At 66.7% G+C, this 21695-nt stretch overlaps 2 protein-coding genes across 7 annotated transcripts; one reads left to right on the forward strand and one right to left on the reverse strand.

Annotated features, from left to right (window-relative positions):
- Window positions 1-1747: 1747 nt before the first annotated feature.
- PTBP1 (polypyrimidine tract binding protein 1) lies at window positions 1748-13762 on the forward strand. Of its 4 annotated transcripts, none has more exons than XM_059159152.1 (15): window positions 1748-1887; window positions 4211-4241; window positions 7341-7416; window positions 7697-7869; window positions 7951-8097; window positions 8191-8361; window positions 8450-8560; window positions 8631-8805; window positions 9051-9128; window positions 9825-9973; window positions 11090-11123; window positions 11560-11652; window positions 11756-11972; window positions 12137-12214; window positions 12308-13762. In XM_059159152.1, exons 1-15 carry the CDS (start codon window positions 1880-1882, stop codon window positions 12438-12440), a joined length of 1674 nt encoding a protein of 557 aa, XP_059015135.1. In that variant the 5' UTR covers window positions 1748-1879; the 3' UTR covers window positions 12441-13762. The 4 variants fall into 4 exon arrangements, with proteins under 4 accessions (XP_059015135.1, XP_059015136.1, XP_059015134.1 ...); XM_059159150.1 differs by lacking the exon at window positions 1748-1887 and adding an exon at window positions 2637-2657; XM_059159153.1 differs by lacking the exon at window positions 9051-9128.
- Window positions 13763-14164: 402 nt separating this feature from the next.
- Window positions 14165-21177, reverse strand: PLPPR3 (phospholipid phosphatase related 3). Of its 3 annotated transcripts, none has more exons than XM_059159146.1 (8): window positions 20445-21176; window positions 19926-20026; window positions 17163-17348; window positions 16923-17064; window positions 16659-16854; window positions 16515-16572; window positions 16260-16433; window positions 14165-15632 (listed from the first exon to the last, which is right to left on the reverse strand). In XM_059159146.1, the coding sequence occupies exons 2-8, from the start codon at window positions 19998-20000 to the stop codon at window positions 14190-14192; spliced, it is 2274 nt and encodes a 757-aa protein (XP_059015129.1). In that variant the 5' UTR covers window positions 20001-20026; window positions 20445-21176; the 3' UTR covers window positions 14165-14189. The 3 variants fall into 3 exon arrangements, with proteins under 3 accessions (XP_059015129.1, XP_059015130.1, XP_059015128.1); XM_059159147.1 differs by having other exon boundaries at window positions 14165-15569; window positions 20445-21175; XM_059159145.1 differs by having other exon boundaries at window positions 14165-15569; window positions 16260-16572; window positions 20445-21177.
- Window positions 21178-21695: the final 518 nt, after the last annotated feature.

Raw genomic sequence — 21695 nt, forward strand, 5'->3', positions numbered from 1 at the left:
GTCCAGTCAGGAGGGTACGGTGTCACAGGCCTGCAGCCTGCGGATCTCCTGAGCCTGGAGATCAGTATGGACTCTCACCAGGGGCCCTGGCCCCTTCACCTTGGGGTCCAGCCACCAACAAGATTCGTGGCGCCCTGAGACACAGAGGACCTCATGTCAGCCGCAGGCCGTCCCCGTGTGGCCTCCTGGCCCCTGCCAGATTCGCTACCTAACCCTGGCCTGGATTTGAGTGGGTGCCAGCGCATTGTGGAAATGGGAGGTGACGGCCTCCGCCACCTCGTGGGGCACTTCAGAGAAAGGCCGTGGGCAAGGGCCCGAAAGAGGAGCATTTTAGGGAAGAGTCTCCCCAAAAGGGTCAGCCTCACACAGGAGGCCTGTGTAAATGAGGTCAGAACCAGGCAGGCGGGCAGTGTGGGGGTGTGAGCCTGCCGGCCGACTGCGCTGCACCAGGACCCCTGGCCCGGGCTGTGAAGGGAAGTGGTTTTCAACGCCATTCGGACGGTCTACACTCTCCAGTGCCAGCTGCGCTCCCCCCGCCCCCCCGGGCTGTGACACTGCCATGTCCCCTCGCTCCCCGCTGCTGTCCAGTGCCCAGGGAAGGAAGACCAGCAGCCGGCTCCTGGTGGCGCCCACCGCGCGGCTCAAGGGGGAGACCTGGAGGGAGCAAATCCGCGGGAGCGTGTCAGAGACCCTCCGAAAGCCACGGAGACAGGCCTGATTAGCGGTTCTGGGGCTGGATGGCCTGTCCAGGGGCCACAGGCCGGGAGGCCTCCGCGCAGGGGTGTCGAGGCTCGGTGGCGCGGGGTCTGGTGCTCCTGCGAAGCCGGCCCGACGCAGGGCGCCCACCCAGGGCAGCAAAGGTCCCTCCTCCCCGCTCTCCGGTCAGGCCCCGACTGGAACCCCCTCCTCCGCACGGACGCACAGCGAAGGGCATCGGGGCGGTGGCCTCCGCGCCCGAAGTCCACTCGGGGCGGTCTCCCGGGTCCGCGCGCAGCGCCCCGCGCGACCGTCCTAGGGCCCTGCGCGACCCTCCCTGCCGTCAGCGCTCTCGGGAACACGTTCAGGACGTTCCCGGGCCGCCGAGTGGAGACGCAGCCCGTCCTGCAGAGCCCAGGACGGCGGGACGGGGCTCTGCGCGCGCGGGGCGCAGCCCCCCAACGTGGGCAGGGCGGGAGGGCCGTCGGGGGCCGTCCAGCACCACATCACGCTCTCGATATCGGAGACCAGCCGCGCAGACCGAGCCCTGGCTACTCTGCGACGGGCTAAGCGGCCTCCGCTTCCCCGCGTGCCAACCTAGGAGGAAGGGCTCGGGGCGAACCAGCCTTTTCAGCCACGTGCCCTAAAGCAAGATGGAGCCTCACAGGTTCCCTGCCCGACTCCAAGATGGCGACCCCACCCTCCCCGTGGACGGCCCCTGCCCATTTGCAAGATGGCGGCAGCCTGGTGGAAAGCGCGCTGCCCGCCGCCTGACTCGCCACGTACCCACTCTCAAGATGGCTTCTCTCGCAAGCCCCACGCAGGAGAGCAGCTCGCTCACTGGCTCAGCCTCCGTGATATGATCCCGCCTTCTCTCCCCTCCCCCGTCTCCACGGGTCGTTTCCGCTTCGAGCCCTGACGGACGGCCGCCTTCCCCAATGGCCGCCGGCCATTCCTCTTGGCTCCACCCCCCCCGACAGCCTCCGAGCCATTGGGAGGCGCTGGCAGGGACCCGCGGTGCCCGCCCCGCCCCCTCCCCGTGGCGGGAGCCAATGGGCAAAGCGCGCGGGGGACGTGTTCGGGCGTCTCCGCCATTTTGTGAGTCTATAACTCGGAGCCGTTGGGTCGGTTCCTGCTATTCCGGCGCCTCCACTCCGTCCCCTGCGGGTCTCCTCCGTGTGCAATGGACGGGTAAGCATTGTCTCTCCGCGCTCCCCGACGGCCGCCTCGCGCTCCATCCCTCCTCTCGCCGCCGCCCGGGCATCTTCGGGGCCGCGGGTCGCTCCGCCTCCGCCCGGGTTCTCGGGCGCCCCCGGGGTTCCTCCTCTCCCTGGGCCTGGGGCGCGGCCGCAGAGGAGGTTGCCGGGGGCCGCCAGGCGGGCAGCGCCCCCTGGGCTGGGAGGGGGTGGGCCGGGCCCGAGTCCTGCCCGTTTCCGGCCCCCGCGTACCTCGGCCCGAACGCACGCGGCGGCCGCGCGGCCTTTCCCGCTTCCCGTCCGTGCCCCGCGCGCACGCGCCAGCCTACGCGCGCCCTGTGAGGGCCTTCCCGCTCCCCGTACCCCCTTCGCGCGCCCGGTATGGCCCTTTCCGCTCCCCGTCGAGCCTCCGCGCTTGCGTGCGCAGCTCTCCGCGTCCCCCCTCCCCCCCGTTGGGCTTTGCGCGTGCGCGGTCTTTCCCGCCGCGCGGACTCTGTCCTGGGCCTCCCCCGCCCGCCGGGGGCCCGGGCGCGGCCGGGAGACGCCGCCCTCCTGCCCGGAAGGGTGCGGGCCCTCCTCCGCCTTCTCCGGCCGCCGGGCCCCTCCCCGTCTACCCACAAAGGATGGCCGCGCGCCCGGCCCCCCCACCCCCCCTTTGTTCCTGCCCGCGGGGGGCGCTCCGGGCCGGCCGTTCCCCGCGGGTGGAGCCCCCGGCGGCGGGGCAGCCGCTCGGGCCGGGGCCGTGGTGGCGCTGGCTTGTCGCAGGTCCTGGGACGCGGGGCCGACGCGCCGGAGTCGGAGGGCACTGGGTGTTGGGGCGCTGCTGGGCCGGGGGGAGGGGTGGGCGCTCGCGTGGACCGGGCGCCTCGTCGTTGCCCCGCGGGGCGGGGCGGGCGGGGGCCGCGGCTTCCGGAGCCGGAGGGTCCCGCGGGCGGCGCGGCCTCGCCTCCCCGGATCCCGAGCGTCGAGCGCGCCCTCCTTCCGCCCCTGGGCTGAGCCTCGGGCGGGGCGCGCGACGCCTGCAGGGTCACGTGTGCCGGAGCCTGGGGTTGGAAATGATCGGTTTCGGGCTGACTCGCATCCGGGCCTCGAGCGGGAGGAGCGCGGGCCGCACGGTCTCGGCCGTGCCGCGGCCTTGCCCAGGGAGGGCCCCCCGACCGCCGCAGACCTGCGCGCGAGGCCCGGCCGGGGAGGGGAAGCCGGAGCCGCTCCGGGTCAGCGCGCCGAGCCGCGTGCTTTTCATTCTTTGCGGTTTTCTGGGAAGCTGCTTTTTGGCTCAGGAAGGCTTTTTAAGAGTCAGTTGATAACCGGTGCGTGGGAGGTTTTCCGCGTCGCCCTTTGGTAGCGGGAGGTGAAGGCCCTGCTGTGAGGGACCCCAAACGGGTGAGAAAGGGCAGGTGACCACGACCACAGCGGTGTTTTGAGTCCTGCAAGCTTGGTTCCCCGAGGGCAGGAGGGCAGGAACCAGGAGGTCTCCGAACCAAAGAGGGAAATAGTGCAGGAAGCTGGCTTTTGTCCAGGCGGGGGGCGCAGGGGGCTGCCCCAGGGCCCCTGCCAGGTCTGAGTCTGCCACAGCCTTTCCCTGGCCCGGCTGGGGGCCGTCGTGACGACAGGGTGGGTTTGTCCGGGGCCTCCAGGCCTTGGCACACGGTTGGGTAAACCCCTTCCTGGAGCGATGCCCTGGGTCGGCGAGGACCTGGTCCGTTTGTAGGTGCCACAGCAGTGCCCTCGCATGTGCTGAGAGCGGAGGCGGGCAGGGCTGTGGGAGCCTCCCTCCGGAGCCATGTTTTCTTCCCGCCTTCCGCGCAGCCCGCCTGAGGCGGGGAGAAAGGCCAGGCACGCGGAACCAGGTTGATGAGTAACCGGCGTTCATTTTACGTGACGGCTTCTGCGGAGCTGCCCCCCAGATCTCAGACGTCTGACCCCAGGGCCTGAGGGCCTCAGACCTGGTCTCCTGCCCCGTTAGAAAACGTTCCCGAAGCGCTTCCGTTTCCCGTGCCACAGACCACAGTGCTCGAACCTCCGAGTCAGGGGTCAGGCCCGGGGGCGGGGCCTGGTCCTGCGGGGAGGGAGCGAGCAGCAGGACAATGGTGGCTCCTCTGCACGTGGAGGCTACGCAGAGCGACGCTCGCTTCCTGCCTTCCGCGGTCTCCTTAGCAGAGGGCCTCGGAGGGGATGTTGTGCAGCCAGAGGCCACGCTGGTGGCGGTGGGGGGGCCTCCCGACATCCCGGTGGCGGCCGCTGGGAGAGAGACGGCCTCCGGCCTGCCGAGATGGCGGCACACCCGGCTAACTGTTGTCCTCTCTTTCTCTCTACAGCATCGTCCCAGACATAGCAGTTGGTACAAAGGTAGGCGCTCTGGCTCCGGTTCCTCCTCACGCTCGCGCACCGAGTCTGCGCTGACCCGCGTGGGCCCGTCTGCTCGCCTCCAGTGCCCCCGTGTGGCCCCGCCCAGCGGCGTCACACCGGTCCCGGCTGGGCCTTCGGGCCTGCTGTACCCACCCGGGCTGAAGCGGCTGCACACTGGGGCTGAGGGGACGTCTGGTTGGACGTGGGCCGCGTCCACGTCTGGTTATGCCCCGGGCGGTTGGTGGGGGGGGGCAGAGGACCGTCGGGGCTGCTGCTGGTGGTGGTCCGGATCGCAGAGCTTTTGCTGCGAAGGACTCCGTAGCCTCTTTGAAGGGAGGGGAAGGAGAGCCCCGCGGTCTCTGCGCAGCGGTTGTGTCACCTCTGAGTGGGAAGACTCGGCGGGGGAAGTGGGGCCGCGGTGATCCTGCCCCCCAGTGGGGGACCAGGCCTGGGTGCACCCACGTGTGTGACCTCCGGGAATCCTGGGGCTGACAGAGCCCCGGAGTCCTGCCGGTTCCCAGCTCTGCTCTGGGGGTGGCTGGGAGCCAGGGGAGTCCCCCCGCCGCGGTCGAGGTTCCTGAGCTCCCTGCTGGGGGCTCGGGTGACCTGAGCCGGCAGCCAGATGGTTTCTGGTCAGTCGGCCATGATGCCTGGGCTGGGTTTCACTTTCCCAAGTGGGTTTTTGTCTTCACCCACTGGCTGTCCTGATCTTCCTGCAGATAAAACCTGTTTGTTTGGCGGCAGGAGGGGAGAGGGACTTTGATCTGGAGCATTTGTCACTGGGCTGCGTGTCGACCTCCCCTTCCGTGGGAGCCGCTCCCCAGCTGGGACAGCTCTTCAGCGGCTGTCCTTGGAGCGGTCCCCCTTTGGCCATCCTGTTCCCAGGGGACCTTTGCTTCCAGAGTCAGAGCTGAACAGACAGAAGCCCTGGGGGTGTTCTGCTTGGGGCAGGGGCTGAGGCGCACTGCCCGGCGCTGCTCCTCAAACCTGTGTCCAGCCTGCAGGGGAGGATGTGGCCAGCTGTGCGGGAAGGGGGTGCTGTCGAGGTTTTTAGCTCTCGATGGGAGAGGTGGTTACTCGCTGCTGTCCCGGCAGAGCGGCCCCGAGCTCAGGAGTGACTACACACTTGAGGGTCTCATTCTGTTGATCCTAGATGGGTTCCGGGGTACGTGCCAGTGGGGCCTCCCAGCACCGGCTTTAGAAGAGGGCCTGGCCTAGTCCAGCTGCGCATGGGGTCTGTCCTGCGGGCAGTCGCCCCTTGAGCCCTGTGCTGTCCCAGTGCCATAAGGTGCTGCTGAGCACCCTGGCCCTGTGTCCTGGGGGTGGGGGCTGGGAGCGGGAGCTGACAGGTGGGCACTTGGTCCTCAGGACATGCTTGCGGGGGGACAGGGTGGCCAGGAATGCTGCTGCTCCTGGAAGTCACAGCCCCACCAACCCGGTCAGAGGCAGGCGCCCAGAAGCCCTTTCTAAGGCTGCATGGCTAACAGACGGGGATTCCTTTGTGAGCCTGTGGGGGCAGGTCAGGGTCTCAGGCCAGAGACAGAAGGAGCTTTGCTGTGGCTCAGGTTAGTGGGATCTGGACATGCCTCCCCTTGGTGAGTGTCCTAAATGCTCTAGGTCCTGGGCATAGGTGTCGCCGGACTCGGCAGTCTTGAAGGCCAGCGGCAGCTGGGTGATGGTTTTTAACGTGCTCTGTGGTGTCAGACTTCCGCGCGGGACCAAGTCTTAACGGTTCATTCCTCTTTCTGAGCTGTGATGCCGACCTGTGGGCCGTTGGCCTCCAGAGCTGTGGGCTGGGAGGCCCTCTGCAGGTGCCGGCCTATCCTGGGGCCTGGGTCTGGGTTGTGACAAGCCTGCTGGAGCTCTCTGAGCCACGTGGGTCAGCCGTTCCTGGTCCTTATCCCCGAGGGCAGTCTGTAAGCGTCGTGGCATTCCTGTGCTGCTCTCGCGGGCTGCTGGGCGTGGAGGTTCTGAGGGGTTGTCGGGCACCAGCACCAGCAGCGGGGAAGCCTGAGCATCCCTAGGTGGCTGTGCGAGGCTGAGCGGGCGGTTCGGAGCAGGGGTGGGGACGCGGTGTCGGAGACGCGGTGTTCTTGAGACGTAAGCAGCTGGAAAAGCGGTTTGGGGGAGAAGGGGTGAGGCTGCTGGCGGCCCGACTGGGCTCGTCTTCCCCATCCCTGCCGCGGTGCTGGGCCTCGAGACTTTTGGCTCCCGGTTTTGCATCCAGACATTCCTTGAGGAGTTACTCTTGGTTCCTGGTCATGGAGCCCAGGACACAGATCTCGATCCTGGGGTCCGGTCTGCAGAGGGCAGAAGTGTTAGGTGGGAGCCAAGTCCACGTCCCGTGTGGCTCTTGTCGAGAGTGGCTCCGACCTCGGGCCTCCGTGGGAGGGACGGCTGCCTGCTTGCTAGGCCCCGGGTCCGTCTGACGTGTGCCACACTGAGACCAGCAGGTGCACACGTTTGTGGAGAGACAGTGGCAGGCCACACGTCCCAGATGGCGTACACAAATGGGCCTTTGGGGTTCCTCAGGCCCTCATGGGCTCCCCCAGGTGCCCCCACCCGTCTCTGGACGGCACCTCCTGCTGCATTGAGGAGTAGTATTTCTGTCCAAAAGCCGTGAGGGCAGGCTCAGGTTCCCTCAGACGCCTGGAAAATAGGGCAGTCTCCTGTGGCCAAGCCGAGTGGCTGCCACGGGACAAGGGGGCTTTGTTCCCTGGGCCTGCCAGCGGCCCTGTGGTTGTCGAAGATGGTCCCCCAGTCTTGACACGGGCAGGGCTACACTGAGCTCTCCAGGACAGTGGGTGTGAGCTCGTGCTTGTGCAGCCCTGTCCGCGCACACGGAGGGTCTGCAGAGCGGGGAATGGCAGGGACGTACTTTGCCCAGGGCAAAGCCCCTGGGGGCGGTGGTCCCCTACCCCGCTCTCGGAAGAGGAGCAGTGTTTGGGGTTAGGACCATGTGGCCATGGTGAGGGAGGAACGGTCACAGCTTCAGGTATCGTCGTAAAGCCAGTGTGGAGCAGAGAGGCGGGCACAGGGGGTCTGGGGGAGGTCCTCTGCTGTTTCGCTCTGCTCCACACACCCCCTCTCTCTTTCCAGCGGGGATCCGACGAGCTTTTCTCTGCCTGCGTCAGTAACGGACCCTTTATCATGAGCAGTAACTCGGCTTCTGCAGGTAACCCCGAGCGCAGTCCCTGGTTCTGGCTTGGGGGGGCGTTCCTCCCGTCCATCCGCGCGTGCTCTGCTGCTTTGGAGGACACTTGGGTGAATTGGTCCTGGCTGTTTCGCCCTGGAGCCCGGTTTGTTCTCACCTGACTTCCTGTGGACGGTCAGACAGGCGGGGTGGATGCCAGGCGTGGGGGCTGCCCTGTCCTGGCTGTGGCTCAGCAGTCAGGAAGCTGGCTTCATGGGACCCGCGCGGCGCTCCGTGCCCTACAGTCCGCTCCTCTTTGCAGCAAATGGGAACGACAGCAAGAAGTTCAAGGGGGACAGCCGAAGTGCGGGCGTGCCCTCCAGAGTGATCCACATCCGGAAGCTCCCGGGCGACGTGACGGAGGGCGAGGTCATCTCTCTGGGGCTCCCCTTTGGGAAGGTCACCAATCTCCTGATGCTGAAAGGGAAGAATCAGGTACCCGCCTCAGCCGTGTGAGCCCCCATTCCCAGGAGGGCCCCGGGGCTCTGGGCGCGGCTCATGCCCTTGCCCCGCCAGGCCTTCATCGAGATGAACACGGAGGAGGCCGCCAACACCATGGTCAACTACTACACGTCCGTGACGCCCGTGCTGCGCGGCCAGCCCATCTACATCCAGTTCTCCAACCACAAGGAGCTCAAGACGGACAGCTCGCCCAACCAGGCAGTGCGTCCCCGGGCAGGGGACGGGGCGGGGCGGGGGAGCAAGGGAGCTGGGGGCGGGGGACTCAGGGCCGGAACTGCCCCTCTGCCCCCACAGCGGGCCCAGGCCGCGCTGCAGGCGGTGAACTCCGTGCAGTCAGGAAACCTGGCCCTGGCGGCCTCGGCTGCCGCGGTGGATGCTGGGATGGCCATGGCCGGCCAGAGCCCAGTGCTGCGGATCATCGTGGAGAACCTTTTCTACCCAGTGACTCTGGATGTGCTCCACCAGGTGAGATGGCCGGGGGCTCGCGGCTGCTCAGGTCCTAGTCCGGACCGCGGGGGTCCCCGGGCGGAGGCTGACCGCGCTCCTCTGGCAGATCTTTTCCAAGTTTGGTACGGTCCTGAAGATCATCACTTTCACCAAGAATAACCAGTTCCAGGCACTGCTGCAGTACGCCGACCCTGTGAGCGCCCAGCACGCCAAGCTGGTGAGTGGGGCCCTGGGATCCCCGCCCGGCCAGCACGTGGCCAGCGCCGCTCACGGGCCTCTCCCCGCAGTCGCTGGACGGACAGAACATCTACAACGCCTGCTGCACGCTCCGAATCGACTTCTCCAAGCTCACCAGCCTCAACGTCAAGTACAACAACGACAAGAGCCGGGACTACACGCGCCCTGACCTGCCTTCCGGTGACAGCCAGCCCTCGCTGGACCAGACCATGGCCGCCGCCTTTGGTAAGATGCCCGGCTGGGTGCCCAGAACCGCCGTGTGCCGTGGGAGGCGAGGACGCATAGCTCAGGCTCTGCCCCAGGCGCCCCGCAGCGCTGGCTCTGCCCAGGGAGGTTGGTGTGCGTTGCTCCCTGCAGGGCCACACAGCCCTCGGCCCAGGCCGCCTGCTGGGTGTGGGTCACGGACACACGCAGCCCTCGCTTGCGGCCGAGGCGGTGGGTGCGATGATTAGTGTCTCGTTTGTTCCTAGGTGCGCCTGGTATAATGTCAGCCTCTCCGTATGCAGGAGCTGGTTTCCCTCCCACCTTTGCAATTCCTCAAGCCGCAGGTACTCAAACACTTGACCTGGGTCCCCACCGTCGCTCGTGCATGCCCACGCGCCTTTCAGTAGCTCTGCTTCCACGGGCAGCGGACGTGGGCGCAGTCTCGGGGGGAGCCCGCCTTCCTGGGTGCGGGCCTCTGGGTTCCCCGAGGAGCCTGGACAGGGCAGTCATAGGGCAGGGCCATGCAGAGAACCTGCTAACCCCACAGTGTCTGGTCTGGTTCCCTTAAAGCACCTCTGGGCGAGGACGAGCGCGCACGGTGGTTGGAGGGCTGTGTCCCTCGTAGATGCGTTTAAGTGGTCCGGTAAGCAGAGCCGCGTGGGCGCCCGTGAGCGTCCCCCTGGGGGGCCGGCCTGCACTCAAGACAGGCTCAGGCCTGCGGGGCCCGCCTGCTGGTCGTCTGCATGGGGACGGGCGCCTGCATGCACGCTCGGCCACAGCCCGCCCGGGCTCGATTCTGCGTCCGCAGAGCGGAGCTGTTGTACTGTTGGGCGCATGTAGACGGGTCCAGACCCGGTGCAACCTGTGCCGTGGACAGAGGAAGGAGAAGCCGGCAAGCTGCCCAGCGGGCACTGGGCCGAGTGGCTGCGGGCACCTCCTGCGCGACTCCTTTGCATGAGGACAGGCAGGACTCGTGTTCACCTCTTGACGGTGAACCCTGGGCGCTGTTGCTGACCTCCCGGCTGCCCTTCCCTCCCCAGGCCTCTCTGTCCCTAACGTGCACGGGGCGCTGGCCCCCCTGGCCATCCCATCCGCGGCGGCGGCGGCAGCGGCGGCGGGCCGGATCGCCATCCCAGGCCTGGCCGGGGCAGGGAATTCTGTCCTGCTGGTCAGCAACCTCAACCCCGAGGTACGTGCCTCTTTTTCCAGGCTGTCGGTCCCGGAAGCACAAGCGGGGGAGTCACACTCAGGGTCCTAGTGCGAATACCAACAGGCTGGGCTCCTGTCTGCCCCAGGAGCCAGGGTCTCAGGGTTCTCCCTGCGGGGCGCGGTGTAGCCCCTCTGCACTGGCCCGCTCGCTGCTCCTTCCTCCGTGCTCAGAGTTCTCTCGTTCTTCACGCCTTGTTGACGTTTCCAATTCCGTAATACGCAGTCGAAATGGTTTTCCATACGGGAAAGTGGTCCTTAGAATTTCTAGCCCAATTGGGCGGGTCTGAAGCAGCCCGTGGGAGCAGGAGCGCCCCGCAGCCTCGGGCCGGGGGATGGCCATGCCGTGCCCGTGCCCGTGGCTGCGTCCGGCTCCTAGAGAGCTCGGGTGAGCTGGCGGGGGCTCGCGGTCTTTAACTCTGGGAAGTCGGGACCGGCCTTAATGAGCACTTCAGACTGTTCTGTCATCTGTCTGCCCCTCCTGTGACTTCCTGGCCTGGGGTGGCCGGCCCGCGGCTCGTCGGGCCCGACGCCAGCGAAGCCCTCCACTAACAGACTCGCTCCGCCTTGTGCTTGTGTGAGCCTGGCGCAGGGGCCCGTCCGGCGGGCGCGCAGGAGGCAGCGGCCCCCCCCCCCCCGGTCTCCTGCCCGCCTCGGGGAAGGGCCTCTCCTGCTGTGTTGCGAGGTGAACCTGTGACTTGTAATGTGTGTAGATCTGACTGATGGAGCGCTCGTATTTCTTATGTATTTACTGACCTGTGTTTTTTTGCTACTTTTTTTCTTTTCTCCCCTTCCCCTTTCCCAATTTGTTTTCTTGCCCTGATCCGGAATTTCTTTGCCAACTGACTGCACGGTTCTTCTGCTTCCTGTTGTTGCTTGAAACAAAACAAAACCATAAATAAATAAACAAACAAAATTCCCCCTCAAACCCTGCTCTCCGGAAACCAACCTGCCCTTGAATATTAACATCTTGACAACTTCATCATCCATCAACCTGCACGCCTGCGGGGCTGCCTCCTCGTGGTGGACGATTGGCGTCTCGCCCCCTGACCTCTCCCTTTCCCTGTCCCTCGCTGCCTTGCTCTGCTGTCCTCTAAAGAGAGTCACACCCCAAAGCCTCTTTATTCTTTTCGGTATGTTATCATTCACACTTTTATTACCTTGTTTTCATTTAATGGAGGTTATTTTTGACGCCCTAAGATGTACTATGAGTTTGCAGTTGGGCCCTGGGCCTCGTTACGTGGCTTGCCTTCGGTTTGCGTATTTCCCCGACTGCGTAGACGCATGGTTTATTGCCCTGCATGCTTTTCGAAGAGTTAAAGCGTGTTGGTAGCATGCTAAAGTGATGGTTCTTGGCCATCGGCCTTTCCTGGATTTCAGGACTTCTCTGCTGAAGGTAGTCCTCCTGGTCACGCTCCCTGTGCTAGACGCAGGGCCCAAAGGCAGAATAAGCAACCTTCGGGAAGAGCCGGCCCTCTGCGGGGTGCGCGGGGCGGGGGGTGGGGGTGCTGGCAGGGGAGGCGGCTCGGGGCTGCAGGCGGCTCAGTGCCTGTCCCTGTGCTCTTGAAGGCGTGTACGGCGACGTGCAGCGGGTGAAGATCTTGTTCAATAAGAAGGAGAACGCGCTGGTGCAGATGGCCGACGGGAGCCAGGCGCAGCTGGGTGAGGCGGCGAGGCCCGGGGCCGTGGTCGGGCAGGGTGTCTCCGGGCCGGTGCCCAGGGCACCTGCAGTCACACACATCCCACCCCTGCACCCCCCCCCCAGCCATGAGCCACCTCAACGGGCACAAGCTGCACGGAAAGCCGGTGCGCATCACGCTGTCCAAGCACCAGAATGTGCAGCTGCCCCGTGAGGGCCAGGAGGACCAAGGCCTCACCAAGGACTACGGCAACTCCCCCCTGCACCGCTTCAAGAAGCCGGGCTCCAAGAACTTCCAGAACATCTTCCCGCCTTCAGCCACCCTGCACCTCTCCAACATCCCGTAGGTGCCCGGCGCGGTTTGAGGGGGGTCTCTCCCGATTGTATTCAGAACTTGCCCGACTGCTAGGGGAGGGGCTGGGGCTGGGGCGCGCCTGTTGGACGTCCTTCCTGGGCCCCTCAGGCTGTCCTGGGAAGCAGCCGTGTTCAGCCCCCTTCTCCCCGCAGGCCCTCGGTGTCTGAGGACGACCTGAAGATCCTTTTCTCCAGCAACGGCGGGATCGTCAAGGGGTTCAAGTTCTTCCAGTGAGTGCCCCCTGCCCCCCCCCCCCCAGCCCTGTTCTGCCCTCGGGCCCACCCCCAGGCCCGTCCTCACTGCCCTCACTCCCCGGCCCCCAGGAAGGACCGCAAAATGGCGCTGATCCAGATGGGCTCCGTGGAGGAGGCCATCCAGGCGCTCATCGACCTGCACAACCATGACCTGGGCGAGAACCACCACCTGAGGGTCTCCTTCTCCAAGTCCACCATCTAGGGCTGCCGTGGACCAGCCTGCCGGTGCCCGGCCACAACTTCCATCATTCCAGAGAAAAGCCACTTTAAAAAGCAGCTGAAGTGACCTTAAAAGACCAGAGATTTTATTTTTTTAAAAGAGAAATCAGTTTACCTGTTTTTAAAAAAATTAAATCCAATTCACCTTACTTACCCTGGGGAGATGGGGTGCCGGCCTCAGGCTCTCGGGGACTAGCGGACAGTGCGCCCTGCTCCCCCCCCCCAGCCCCCCCAGTCCGTGCCTTCTGCAGCCTCTGCGGGGTGGGCGTTCCCAGACCTCGACTCGGCTTTCCTGTGCCTTACAACCCACTGCTCTGGCAGAGCCCCTCTGTGGGTGGGGGGGGGCCTCCCGCGTGGGATCATGTGCCTGGTGCAGCGGGGGGCTGTGAGCTGCAGGGTCCAGCCGGCACCCCAACCCGTTCAATCAAGTGTGTGATTCGCCCCAGCCCCAGGGACCCTGACCCGGGGCAAGGCCCCGAGGGCACCGGCCACCTCCAGCTCTGAGCTCCGCCCCCCAGAACCTCTGTATTACGCTTCGACGCAGCTGCAGAGTCTGTGCCCAGCAATATTTCAACTTGACCAAATACTCTAATCTCATTTATATGCAAAAGAGATAGTTTTAAGTAACTTTTTATATAGCCAGATAAAAGTGGTGTGCGTGTACTCCGTTTCCTCGTGTTCTCACCTTGCATACTGTACTCTGACCTTACTCCTTGTGCTGAAGTCGTGGGGCAGGATCCAGATTCCAGGGCAGGCCGGCTGGGGGCCGGTGCAGGGGAGCCCCGGTCTTTCCCGAGGACACCCCCCGGATGCCTTACACCTAACGGTCCCCCCACCCCCACCCCAGGGGGGGACAAGCGCTCTTAAAACTTCAGGGTTTCCGCTCTCCTGCAGATTTTGGACCAAAGTTTTGTTTGTTTTTTTGTCTGCCTCTAACGCTGGGGCCCCAGGAAGAGGGACAGCGGCCCCCGAGTCTTAACTGTCTCCTGCCCGTCGTCCTGCACTCACGGGTCCAAGGGGCTCCCCTGTGAGCAGACCCCATGCTGGCCAGCCCCTCCCTCGGGCCTGGACCTTTGAGTGTCCGTGTTGGGGTGGAACAAGGGTGTACATATTTATAATTTTTTATACCTGTTGTAAAACGAGGGGCAGCAAACATGGTTTTTTATAAAGGTGACACAGATGTATATTTTGGTAACCCACAGTTACAGGCTCAGTATTGTGACGGGGAGCGCGGCGCATCCCACGGCCCCCCCCAGCGGCTTGTAATGCAGAGAGAACCGAATTAAAGCAATTTTACAACTCCTACCTTTTCTGTAGGCTCTTTCTTCTGTCCGTATTGTAGAGGGCAGCTGGCCAGTCTGCTGGACTTTGGAATAAATGTCTCTGCACCCCGCATTCGATCTCTGTGCTGCTTTGCTGCTGTTCCCCTTCGGCGTGAACTGCTGCTCTCGCTGCTGAGGCCGGTCAGGCTCAGGGGAGCCAGAAACGTGGGTGCCCAGGGTCTGGCCGCCTGCCTCTGCCACCCCACCCCCAGCTGCGGGTCGGGGCATGGCCCCCCGCACCTCGTCCCTTGTGTGCGGGGTTGGGGCGGGGGACGACGGCCCTCACACCAGTGACTCAGCCAGGACTCTGGTTGCTTTTGACCTTTTATTGTCTGACGGTGAAGCCTCCCCCCTCCCCCGCCCGCCCTGTGGCCTCCACCTACGCCCGCATGCGCCACCCCCCCCCCCCATCAGTCCTTGAACCTCCGGGCCGCCTGCATCTTGCGGTAGTAGCTCTCAGCCTCCGCCTCGCCCGCGGTCTCGCGCTCGCCCAGCACCAGGCCGCCGGCCTTGCGCCTCAGCGTGGACTCGCGGCTGGCGGGGCCCAGCGCGCCATCGGCCGCGCCCAGCGGGGGCAGCCCCTCGCCGGTGGCCAGGTTCACCGTGGCCACCGCCCCGAAGCGCGGCTCCTCTTGGTCCACGTCACTGATGGACGAGCCGGGGGACACCCCTGGCGGCTTAGGCCCCACGCGGAAGCCGCGAGCCAGGTCCCCCAGCTCGTAGCCGCCCTCGCCCTCCACGCCCTTGGCTGCGCCGCCCGCCGCCTTCCACTCCCAGGGCCCGTTCCCCGCGGACAGGTGGACCACGGGGTGGTGGGGCGCATGCGCGTCGATGGTGACGATGCTGGCCGAGTCGCGGTCCGACGGCGAGCGGTACTGCGAGGAGTCGGAGCTGGCGCTGGAGGACGAGGCGGTCTCCGCCAGCTTGGGGCCGGGCCCGCCCGGCGCCCCCGGCGCCTTGGACATGGCGATCACCTGTAGCAGCCGCGGTGGGTTGGCCACGTGGGGCTGTGCGGAGGCTGCGGCCGCCGCCGCCCCACTCTTCTCCGCCATCATGAGCCACTTGGCCCGCACGGTCGCGCTGCTCTTGGGAGACAAGCCCGTGGCCGCCTGCGCCCCCTCCTCAGGGATGTGCACCAGCGGCTGCGGCCCGGAGCGCGGGGGTAGAATGACCCGGGGCCCGAGCCCCGGCCGGGCCTGGACGGTGGGGTAGAGTGAAGGTGGGGCTCGACCCCCTTCCTCGCCCTCCTCCTCTTCCTCCTCCTCCTCCTCTTCCTCCTCCTCCTCCTCCTCCTCCTCCGCCATGGGCTCCGTCGGTGCCCGCAGGTGGCCAGGGCTGGCCTCGTCCGGCAGCCCTGCCAGGCCCCGGCCCTCCAGCGACTTCTGCTTCCACTCGCTGATGAGCTGCTTGGAGCGGGAGGCGTCGAGGGGCACGTGGATGGTCATGTGGCGGCGAGCAGGGTCATCGAGCGAGGGTGTGCTGACACGGGGCAGGGTGTGGCTGAACGTGACCATGTTCTCCTTGCCCATGGGGCTGCGTGGGGCCAGCAAGTCCACGTCCACACTGGCCCGCTTCAGGCTGCCCAGGGAGGTCTTCTCTCTGGCTACCGGCCGGGGCCCGCCTTCCAGCCGCCCGGGTGGGCCCAGCTCGTCCGTGCTCACGGACTTGTTCTGCTGGTACACGGAGTCGTGGCCCCGCTGGGTCAGTGCCCGCAGCGCGTCCTTGGCCGGGGCCAGCGCCGTCGGCTTCTCTGTAGTTGGGGCCTGAAAGTTGCCCACAGCGTGGCAGGCCTGGGGGTGAGGCGGGGGCTGAAGACCAGACTTCTCACCGGGCAACAAACCTGCCGAGGCGGTCTGAGGGGAGAAGGCTGGCCCTCGATGCAGATTCAGAGGGCGGATTCCCACCCCTTCCCCAGGGCGACAAATTCTGGTCAGGCCACTCGTGCTCTAAACACTCAGCAAGTCGCCCCTGAGACTCGGACTCCCGCACCCCAAGGAAGGAGACCCAGCAGAGTCCGCCCAGCGCAAGGCCAGTCCTACCCCCTCCCACCTCCTCGCTGGGGGTCCGCCTCACCCTGCTCACAGACTCCCCAATCCCACCATCCCTTGGGGACCGCACCCCCCCACCTCGGACCTCCCTCTGGGGGCCGGCCTCGCCCTCGGACCGCCCCCCACCTCCAGCCTCCGCCCTCGGACCGCCCCAACCATCTCGGACCGCCCCCTGGGGGCCGGCCTCCGCCCTCGGGCCGCCCCCCACCTCCGGCCTCCGCCCTCAGACCGCTCCAACCATCTCGGGCCGCCCCCTGGGGGCCGGCCTCCGCCCTCGGACCGCCCCCCCACCTCGGACCGCCCCTGGGGGCCGGCCTCCGCCCTCGGGCCGCCCCCCCACCTCGGACCTCCCTCTGGGGGCCGGCCTCCGCCCTTGGACCCCGCCCCCAGCTCGGCGCTCCCCAGACGGGGTCGCCCTCCCCCGCCCCTCACCAGGTAGGCGGCGATGCCAGCCCCGATGAGGAAGCCCGCGTAGACGTCCACCGGGTGGCTGCGGTACTGCGTGATCTGCGTGAGGCCGCAGACGCCCGCCGCGATGGCGAAGGCGAACACCAGGATGGGCTTGAGCAGCTTCGTGGTGTCGGAGATGACCGAGTTGAAGTACATCTGGGGGCGGGGCGGGGCGGGGCGGGTCAGAGCGCGGGCGGGGGCGGGCAGGGGGCGGGCCGGGGGCGGGCCGGGACTCACCGACACGTAGACCGCCGCGAAGGCGGACAGCGTGGCGTGCTGCGACGGGAAGGTCTTCCTGGAAGAGGCGGCGGGTGAGCGCGGGCCGGGGCGCTCCGACCCCCCCCCCCCGTCCCCCCCGCACGGCCGGGCCGGGCGGCTCACCGCGCAGACAGGATGGCGTGGGTGTCGTGGCCGGCGCAGATGTCCTGTGTGATGTAGGGGTTGGCCTCGCACGACGTGCCCAGCAGCGTGTAGTTGGGCTTGCACACGGTCAGGAAGAAGGGCGCGTGGTAGCCCGTGGCCAGCTGGATGACGTCGGTCACCAGGGCGGTGGCGCACAGGCCGAACACGTGGACGCCTGCGGGGCAGCGCGGTCAGGCGCCGGGGCTGGGGACGGGGAGGGAGGGTGGGGGGGGGGCGACTCACCCACGAAGCGCACGGTGCGCCGCAGGAAGGAGTTGAAGCTGCAGCCCCCCGCGCTGATGCTGCCCTCGGCCCCGCCGGGGCCCCCGCCGCGGCCCCACAGCCGGGACTGCGCACAGTACAGCAGGCCCTCGCCGACCATGATCTGCCCGACAGCAAGGCGTTCAGCCGGGCTCGGCCCCGGGGCGCCCGCAGGCCAGCCCAGGCCCCCGCCCCTCCCCCCGCCCCGTGCCGGGCACTCACGGAGGCCGCAGGGGCGGCGAAGGCCAAGCTGAGGAGCATGAGCAGCGGGATGAGCTCCTCGTTGGTGCCCACGTAGGGCATGGAGAGCGCGCGGTCGTAGCACTGGAAACCCACCTTGGCCGGCTTGAAGAGGTCCGTCAGCTCCAGGAAGTAGAGGGACACGATGGACGACGCCACTATGGGGAGCTGGGGGGCAGCAGCCAGGGTCACCCCACCCTTGCTCACCAAGCCGCCGCCCATCGCTCCCCATGCAGCCATCTGTCCCTGTGGTCCATCCGGCGGGCTGTTAGCCATCCTCCACTCCCCCCGGCGCTCGCAGCTACTGAGCTCAGATTTGAGCAGGACCTCCTGAAGGACACTGGCTCTCCCTTCTGGGCCACGGGTCTCCAACCAGGGCACCCACAGGGGCCAGGCTGGGGCTGGCACTATGGGGACCGGGTACGCGGGCGCCGGGGGGAAGGGTGGCCTGGCTGCCCCAGGAAGTAGCGTTCTCCATTTCATGGATGGCGAAGCAGATGCAGGTGAAGCCCAGAGAGGCCTCCGAGTTCACTTCTGCCTTCGATGCCACTTTCACGGGGGTCCTGGCCCTCCGTCCAGCCCTGACTGGGGGTCTCCAGAGGAAAAAGCACCAAAGCTGGCCTTGTTAAGGAGTTGGCTCTTGTCCAAGGAGCACTTATTGAGTGCTCCCTGTGTGCAGGAGTGAGGCCCAAGGCAGTTAAGCGACGGCCCCAGTCTTCTGCGGGGCTTGAATCCTGGTTCCGCCATCCCCTTGCCTCGGCTCCCTCGGCTGAAAACGGGAATGCTAATCACCACTTCTCAGGGCTTCAGGACAGAACTGGATGAATTGAGTATACAGGAAGCGCCTACACAGAACCCAGCACATGCGGGGCGTTTAGTTATTCTCTCCTCCGCAACCATGAGCACCATCGGACTGGGGCGGCCGTGGACAGTGGACAGGGTTTCCGGCAGGGCCTGGGAAGAGCGTCCATGGGTCTGTCCTGCTCTGCGGACATGGCTTTCCAAGCTCCCAGGCGGTGTGGCTGCGGCCGTGACACCTGCCTGGCTCTCGCTGGGGAACTCTGCCCCAGCCTCCTCCCCGCCACCAACACCTGCTGGCAAGGCCCGCTCCGTAGCCCACCACCCCCAGAGGGTCTCTGTGCACCCACTTCTTGCATCTGGAGACCTGGAGACCAAGGAGCATATAAGGCCCACAAAGCACGATGCCCCGCCGCCGGACGTGTGTGTGTGTGTGTGTGTGTGAACACAGGGAAGAGTCACAATCGGAGAAAAGCAAATTTTGCGCAGACATGGGGCCTTGCGAGCACCCGACTCGTCAGCCTGCGAGGGCCACTAGCACGCAGTGCTGATGCCTGGTGGTAACGGGCACAGGCGCCCCATAAAACGGCCTGGCCTCCACGGTGGGGGGCCCTCTGGGGCCCGTCCCCAGGGGTGGGATCTGCAGAAAAACTCACGTGGGGCAGACCAAAGGGTTTTCCTCCCAGGAGCGTCTGGGACAAGTCCTGAATGTGCAGCCGCCCTGAGCTGCAAGGGGAGGGCTCCCCGGGAAACAGCCACGAGCAGAAGCTTGTCTGAAAAGGTGGGGAGGGGGGCGTCTGGGGGGCTCCATGGGTTGAGCCTCTGCCTTCCGCGCAGGTCCTGACCCCAGGGTCCTGGGATGGAGCCCTGCATCGCATCTCTGCTTGGCAGGGAGCCTGCTTCTCCCTCTCTCTCTGCCTGCCTCTCTGCCTGCTTGCGATCTCTGTCCGTGTGAAGTAAATAAATACAATCTTAAAAAAATAAAAAATAAAATAAATAAAAAGGTGGTGGGGAAGGGCTCAGATCTGATAGATTTGAGTGGGCGTGGAACTCTCTGGAAGGATGCAGGTGAGGAGGACCTGGGGGGGCGTGAGGAGAAACGGGGGGGGGGGGGGCAAGAGGACCGGAGTGGGGGGGTTTGGAGGATCGGGGCGGGGGGAGGGGTGGCGAGGACGACTGCAGTGATCCAAGAAGATGGGGATTTGAACGCAAATTTGAAAAACAACCAGTTTCTGCTCCTTGTGGAGGGACCCAATGGCTTGGCCCTAAGCCACTGACTCTGTGACCCTGCGGGGGAGGGGTGTTGCCCAGGACCAGGGGTCCTGCCTGGACCCCTCCATGGGGGGGCTTCCCCCCTACCCACGCCCCGGGTGGATGCAGCAGGGGAGATATGGCCACAGGATGTGTCCCAGGCTGGACCAACCTCCCCTGTGCCGTCATCAGCACTGAGTATGTGCCACCTGACTGCATGGCAAGTCTATTCTCCTAAACACTCGTAAAGCCCTCGCCGTGTGCCAGGCCTGTTCCGCCCGAGGCTTGTGCGACGCCAACCTCCCGCATTAGCAGAGGAAGGCTGAGAACTCAGACCCCGAGGCCTCACAGCCCACCCGCGGGAGGAGGACCCTGCAGCCCAGCCACCGGGTGGCCTCGGGGCCTTGCTCAAGCCCTCCCTCCCCGCACTCCCGCCAGGTGAGCTACCGACCGGGACCCCAGAGTCTGCAGGTGCCACTCCTCAGCATTTACCCAGGCTGTTTCCTTAGCCCGGAACACGCGGCTGTGCCTCCCGAACTCCTACTCGGCCTGCACAGCCCGACTCCTCTGACCCGCCACACCCGGGCACCCTGGCTGTGCCCACCCCTGTCCTTGAGCCGCAGAGGCCCCCGAGGGCGTGTGGAACCGGGGCCTCCGCCCCGCCCCCACCGGTACGACGCCCCCCGCCCCCCTCACCTCCACGAAGTAGAAGCAAGGAAGAAGCGTCATGCTGTCCTTCGGGCTTTTATTCTTCTCCTTGGTCGCGATCATGGTGCCGCGGGCTCCACAGGCCGTGGCTGGAGGGGACAAAGGCGCGCTGGAGGAGGGGAAGCGCAGGCCGAGCCCTGGCTGGGGGGGACCCGGTGCCCAGCGCCTGCGGGGGAGGGGCGGGCCCAGATGCGCAAGAACCGCCCCGGGGAAACTGAGGCTGGGGGAGAGGGGTGCCCCTGCGTCCTCCCCCTCCCCGCCGCCGCGCAGTGCGGCGCTGCCAAACAATCCAGCTGCCGCACGCCCCCCCCCCCCGCCATGCACCGCAGATGGGGGGTGGGCAGGGGCCCAGTAGAGGGCGGGGCCGGCCGGATTTAGGAGCCCCCCCCCCGCCGGCTGGGGCCCCTCTTGCTGCGTCAGGGCTGGGGACCCCCGGGGTGGGGCAAGGAGGGTCCCGGCGGCCGGAAAAGGGGTGCGGCCCGGGCCCTCCGCCCGCAGGCCCCTCACCTGGCGCGCGGGCGCTCGGAGGGCGGAGCCGGCGGGCGCGCGGGGCGGGGGCTGCGGCGCGGCGAGCACAAAGCGCGGCCCCTCCCCCGCGGGGGCGGAGGGGCGCGGCGCGCGCGAGGGCTGGGAGCGGAGGGGGCCGCGCCGGGCCCGAGACCCCGCGCCCGCGACGGCCTACGTGCGGCGCGAGGGGCGGGGGCTCTTTGTCTCGGCGCGTCGGGGGCGCCGCGCGCGTCCGTCGCCGGGCTGGTTCCCCAGGCGCGCGCCGGGCCCCCGCTTCCTGCGTCTGGGGACCTCGGGGGTCTCTGGGGTCTCGGGTCCCCGTAGGGACGGACTAGGGCCGGGTTCGGCGCTCCCCTCCCCTGCCGGGCCCCTCGCGTCGGCCTCCGGAGCCCCCTGGACGCTGGGCGCGGGGCGGGGTGTCTGGGTCCCGGGGTCCCCGGCTCTCCGTGTGTCTCGCGGGGTCTCCGCCTGTCTCTGCCCGCCCCACGCCCGGTCTCTGCCCCCTCCCCGGGGCCCGCCGCTCGCCGGGGCGCGTTTCCATGGCGAGGGCCCCGGGCGCCGGCGCAGTCTGGAGACTAGAGAGGCCCGGCGAGCTTGTCCGGGTCCCTACCGTGCCCCCCAACCCCGCCTCGCGCGCCCGCCCGGGGTCTGCCCTTTGCTCTGCGGGTCTGCAGGCCCCTCGCCAGGCTCCCAGCGGGCCGAGGCGCACGGCACGACGCCCCGGGATGCGGGGCGCCAGGTACGGGTCTCGCGATGAATGCGGGGTGCGCACCAAGGCGGCGCTTGGGGCTGGCGGGCGCTTCCCCCTTCCCACGCACACCGTGTGGGGTAGGGACTGGCTGACCCTTCATCTTGCGAATGGGGCACCCGAGGCCCCAGGGAACTTAAATCACTGTCCGAGGTCGCCAGGCCTCAAACGGCAGGATTTTACCCGGTTCATTTATTCACAAACTCTTGAGCGCCCACTGTATACTGGACCCTGTAGAGTGTCTGGGGAGCCACTGAGACGTGGGCAGACCCTGACTAATCCTGAAGTTAAGCGCCTCGTGGGAACAGAGGGTGGGGGCTGCATTAATTGAGCGCCTACTGTTTGTCGCCTGTGGTCTATTTCTCTTCAGCCATTTAGACCCCATCCCTGTTGTGGCTTGGACCCTTCCGGCTTTGAAAGAGGCAGCTCCTTGGGCTTTCAAAGACCATGGTCTGTGTGGTGAAGACTGAGCTCCAGAGGGTTCAAATCCACCTCTCCGGGGC

The sequence above is a fragment of the Mustela lutreola genome, chromosome 2 (genome assembly GCF_030435805.1).
Source record: "Mustela lutreola isolate mMusLut2 chromosome 2, mMusLut2.pri, whole genome shotgun sequence".
Taxonomy (NCBI): Eukaryota; Metazoa; Chordata; class Mammalia; order Carnivora; family Mustelidae; genus Mustela; species Mustela lutreola.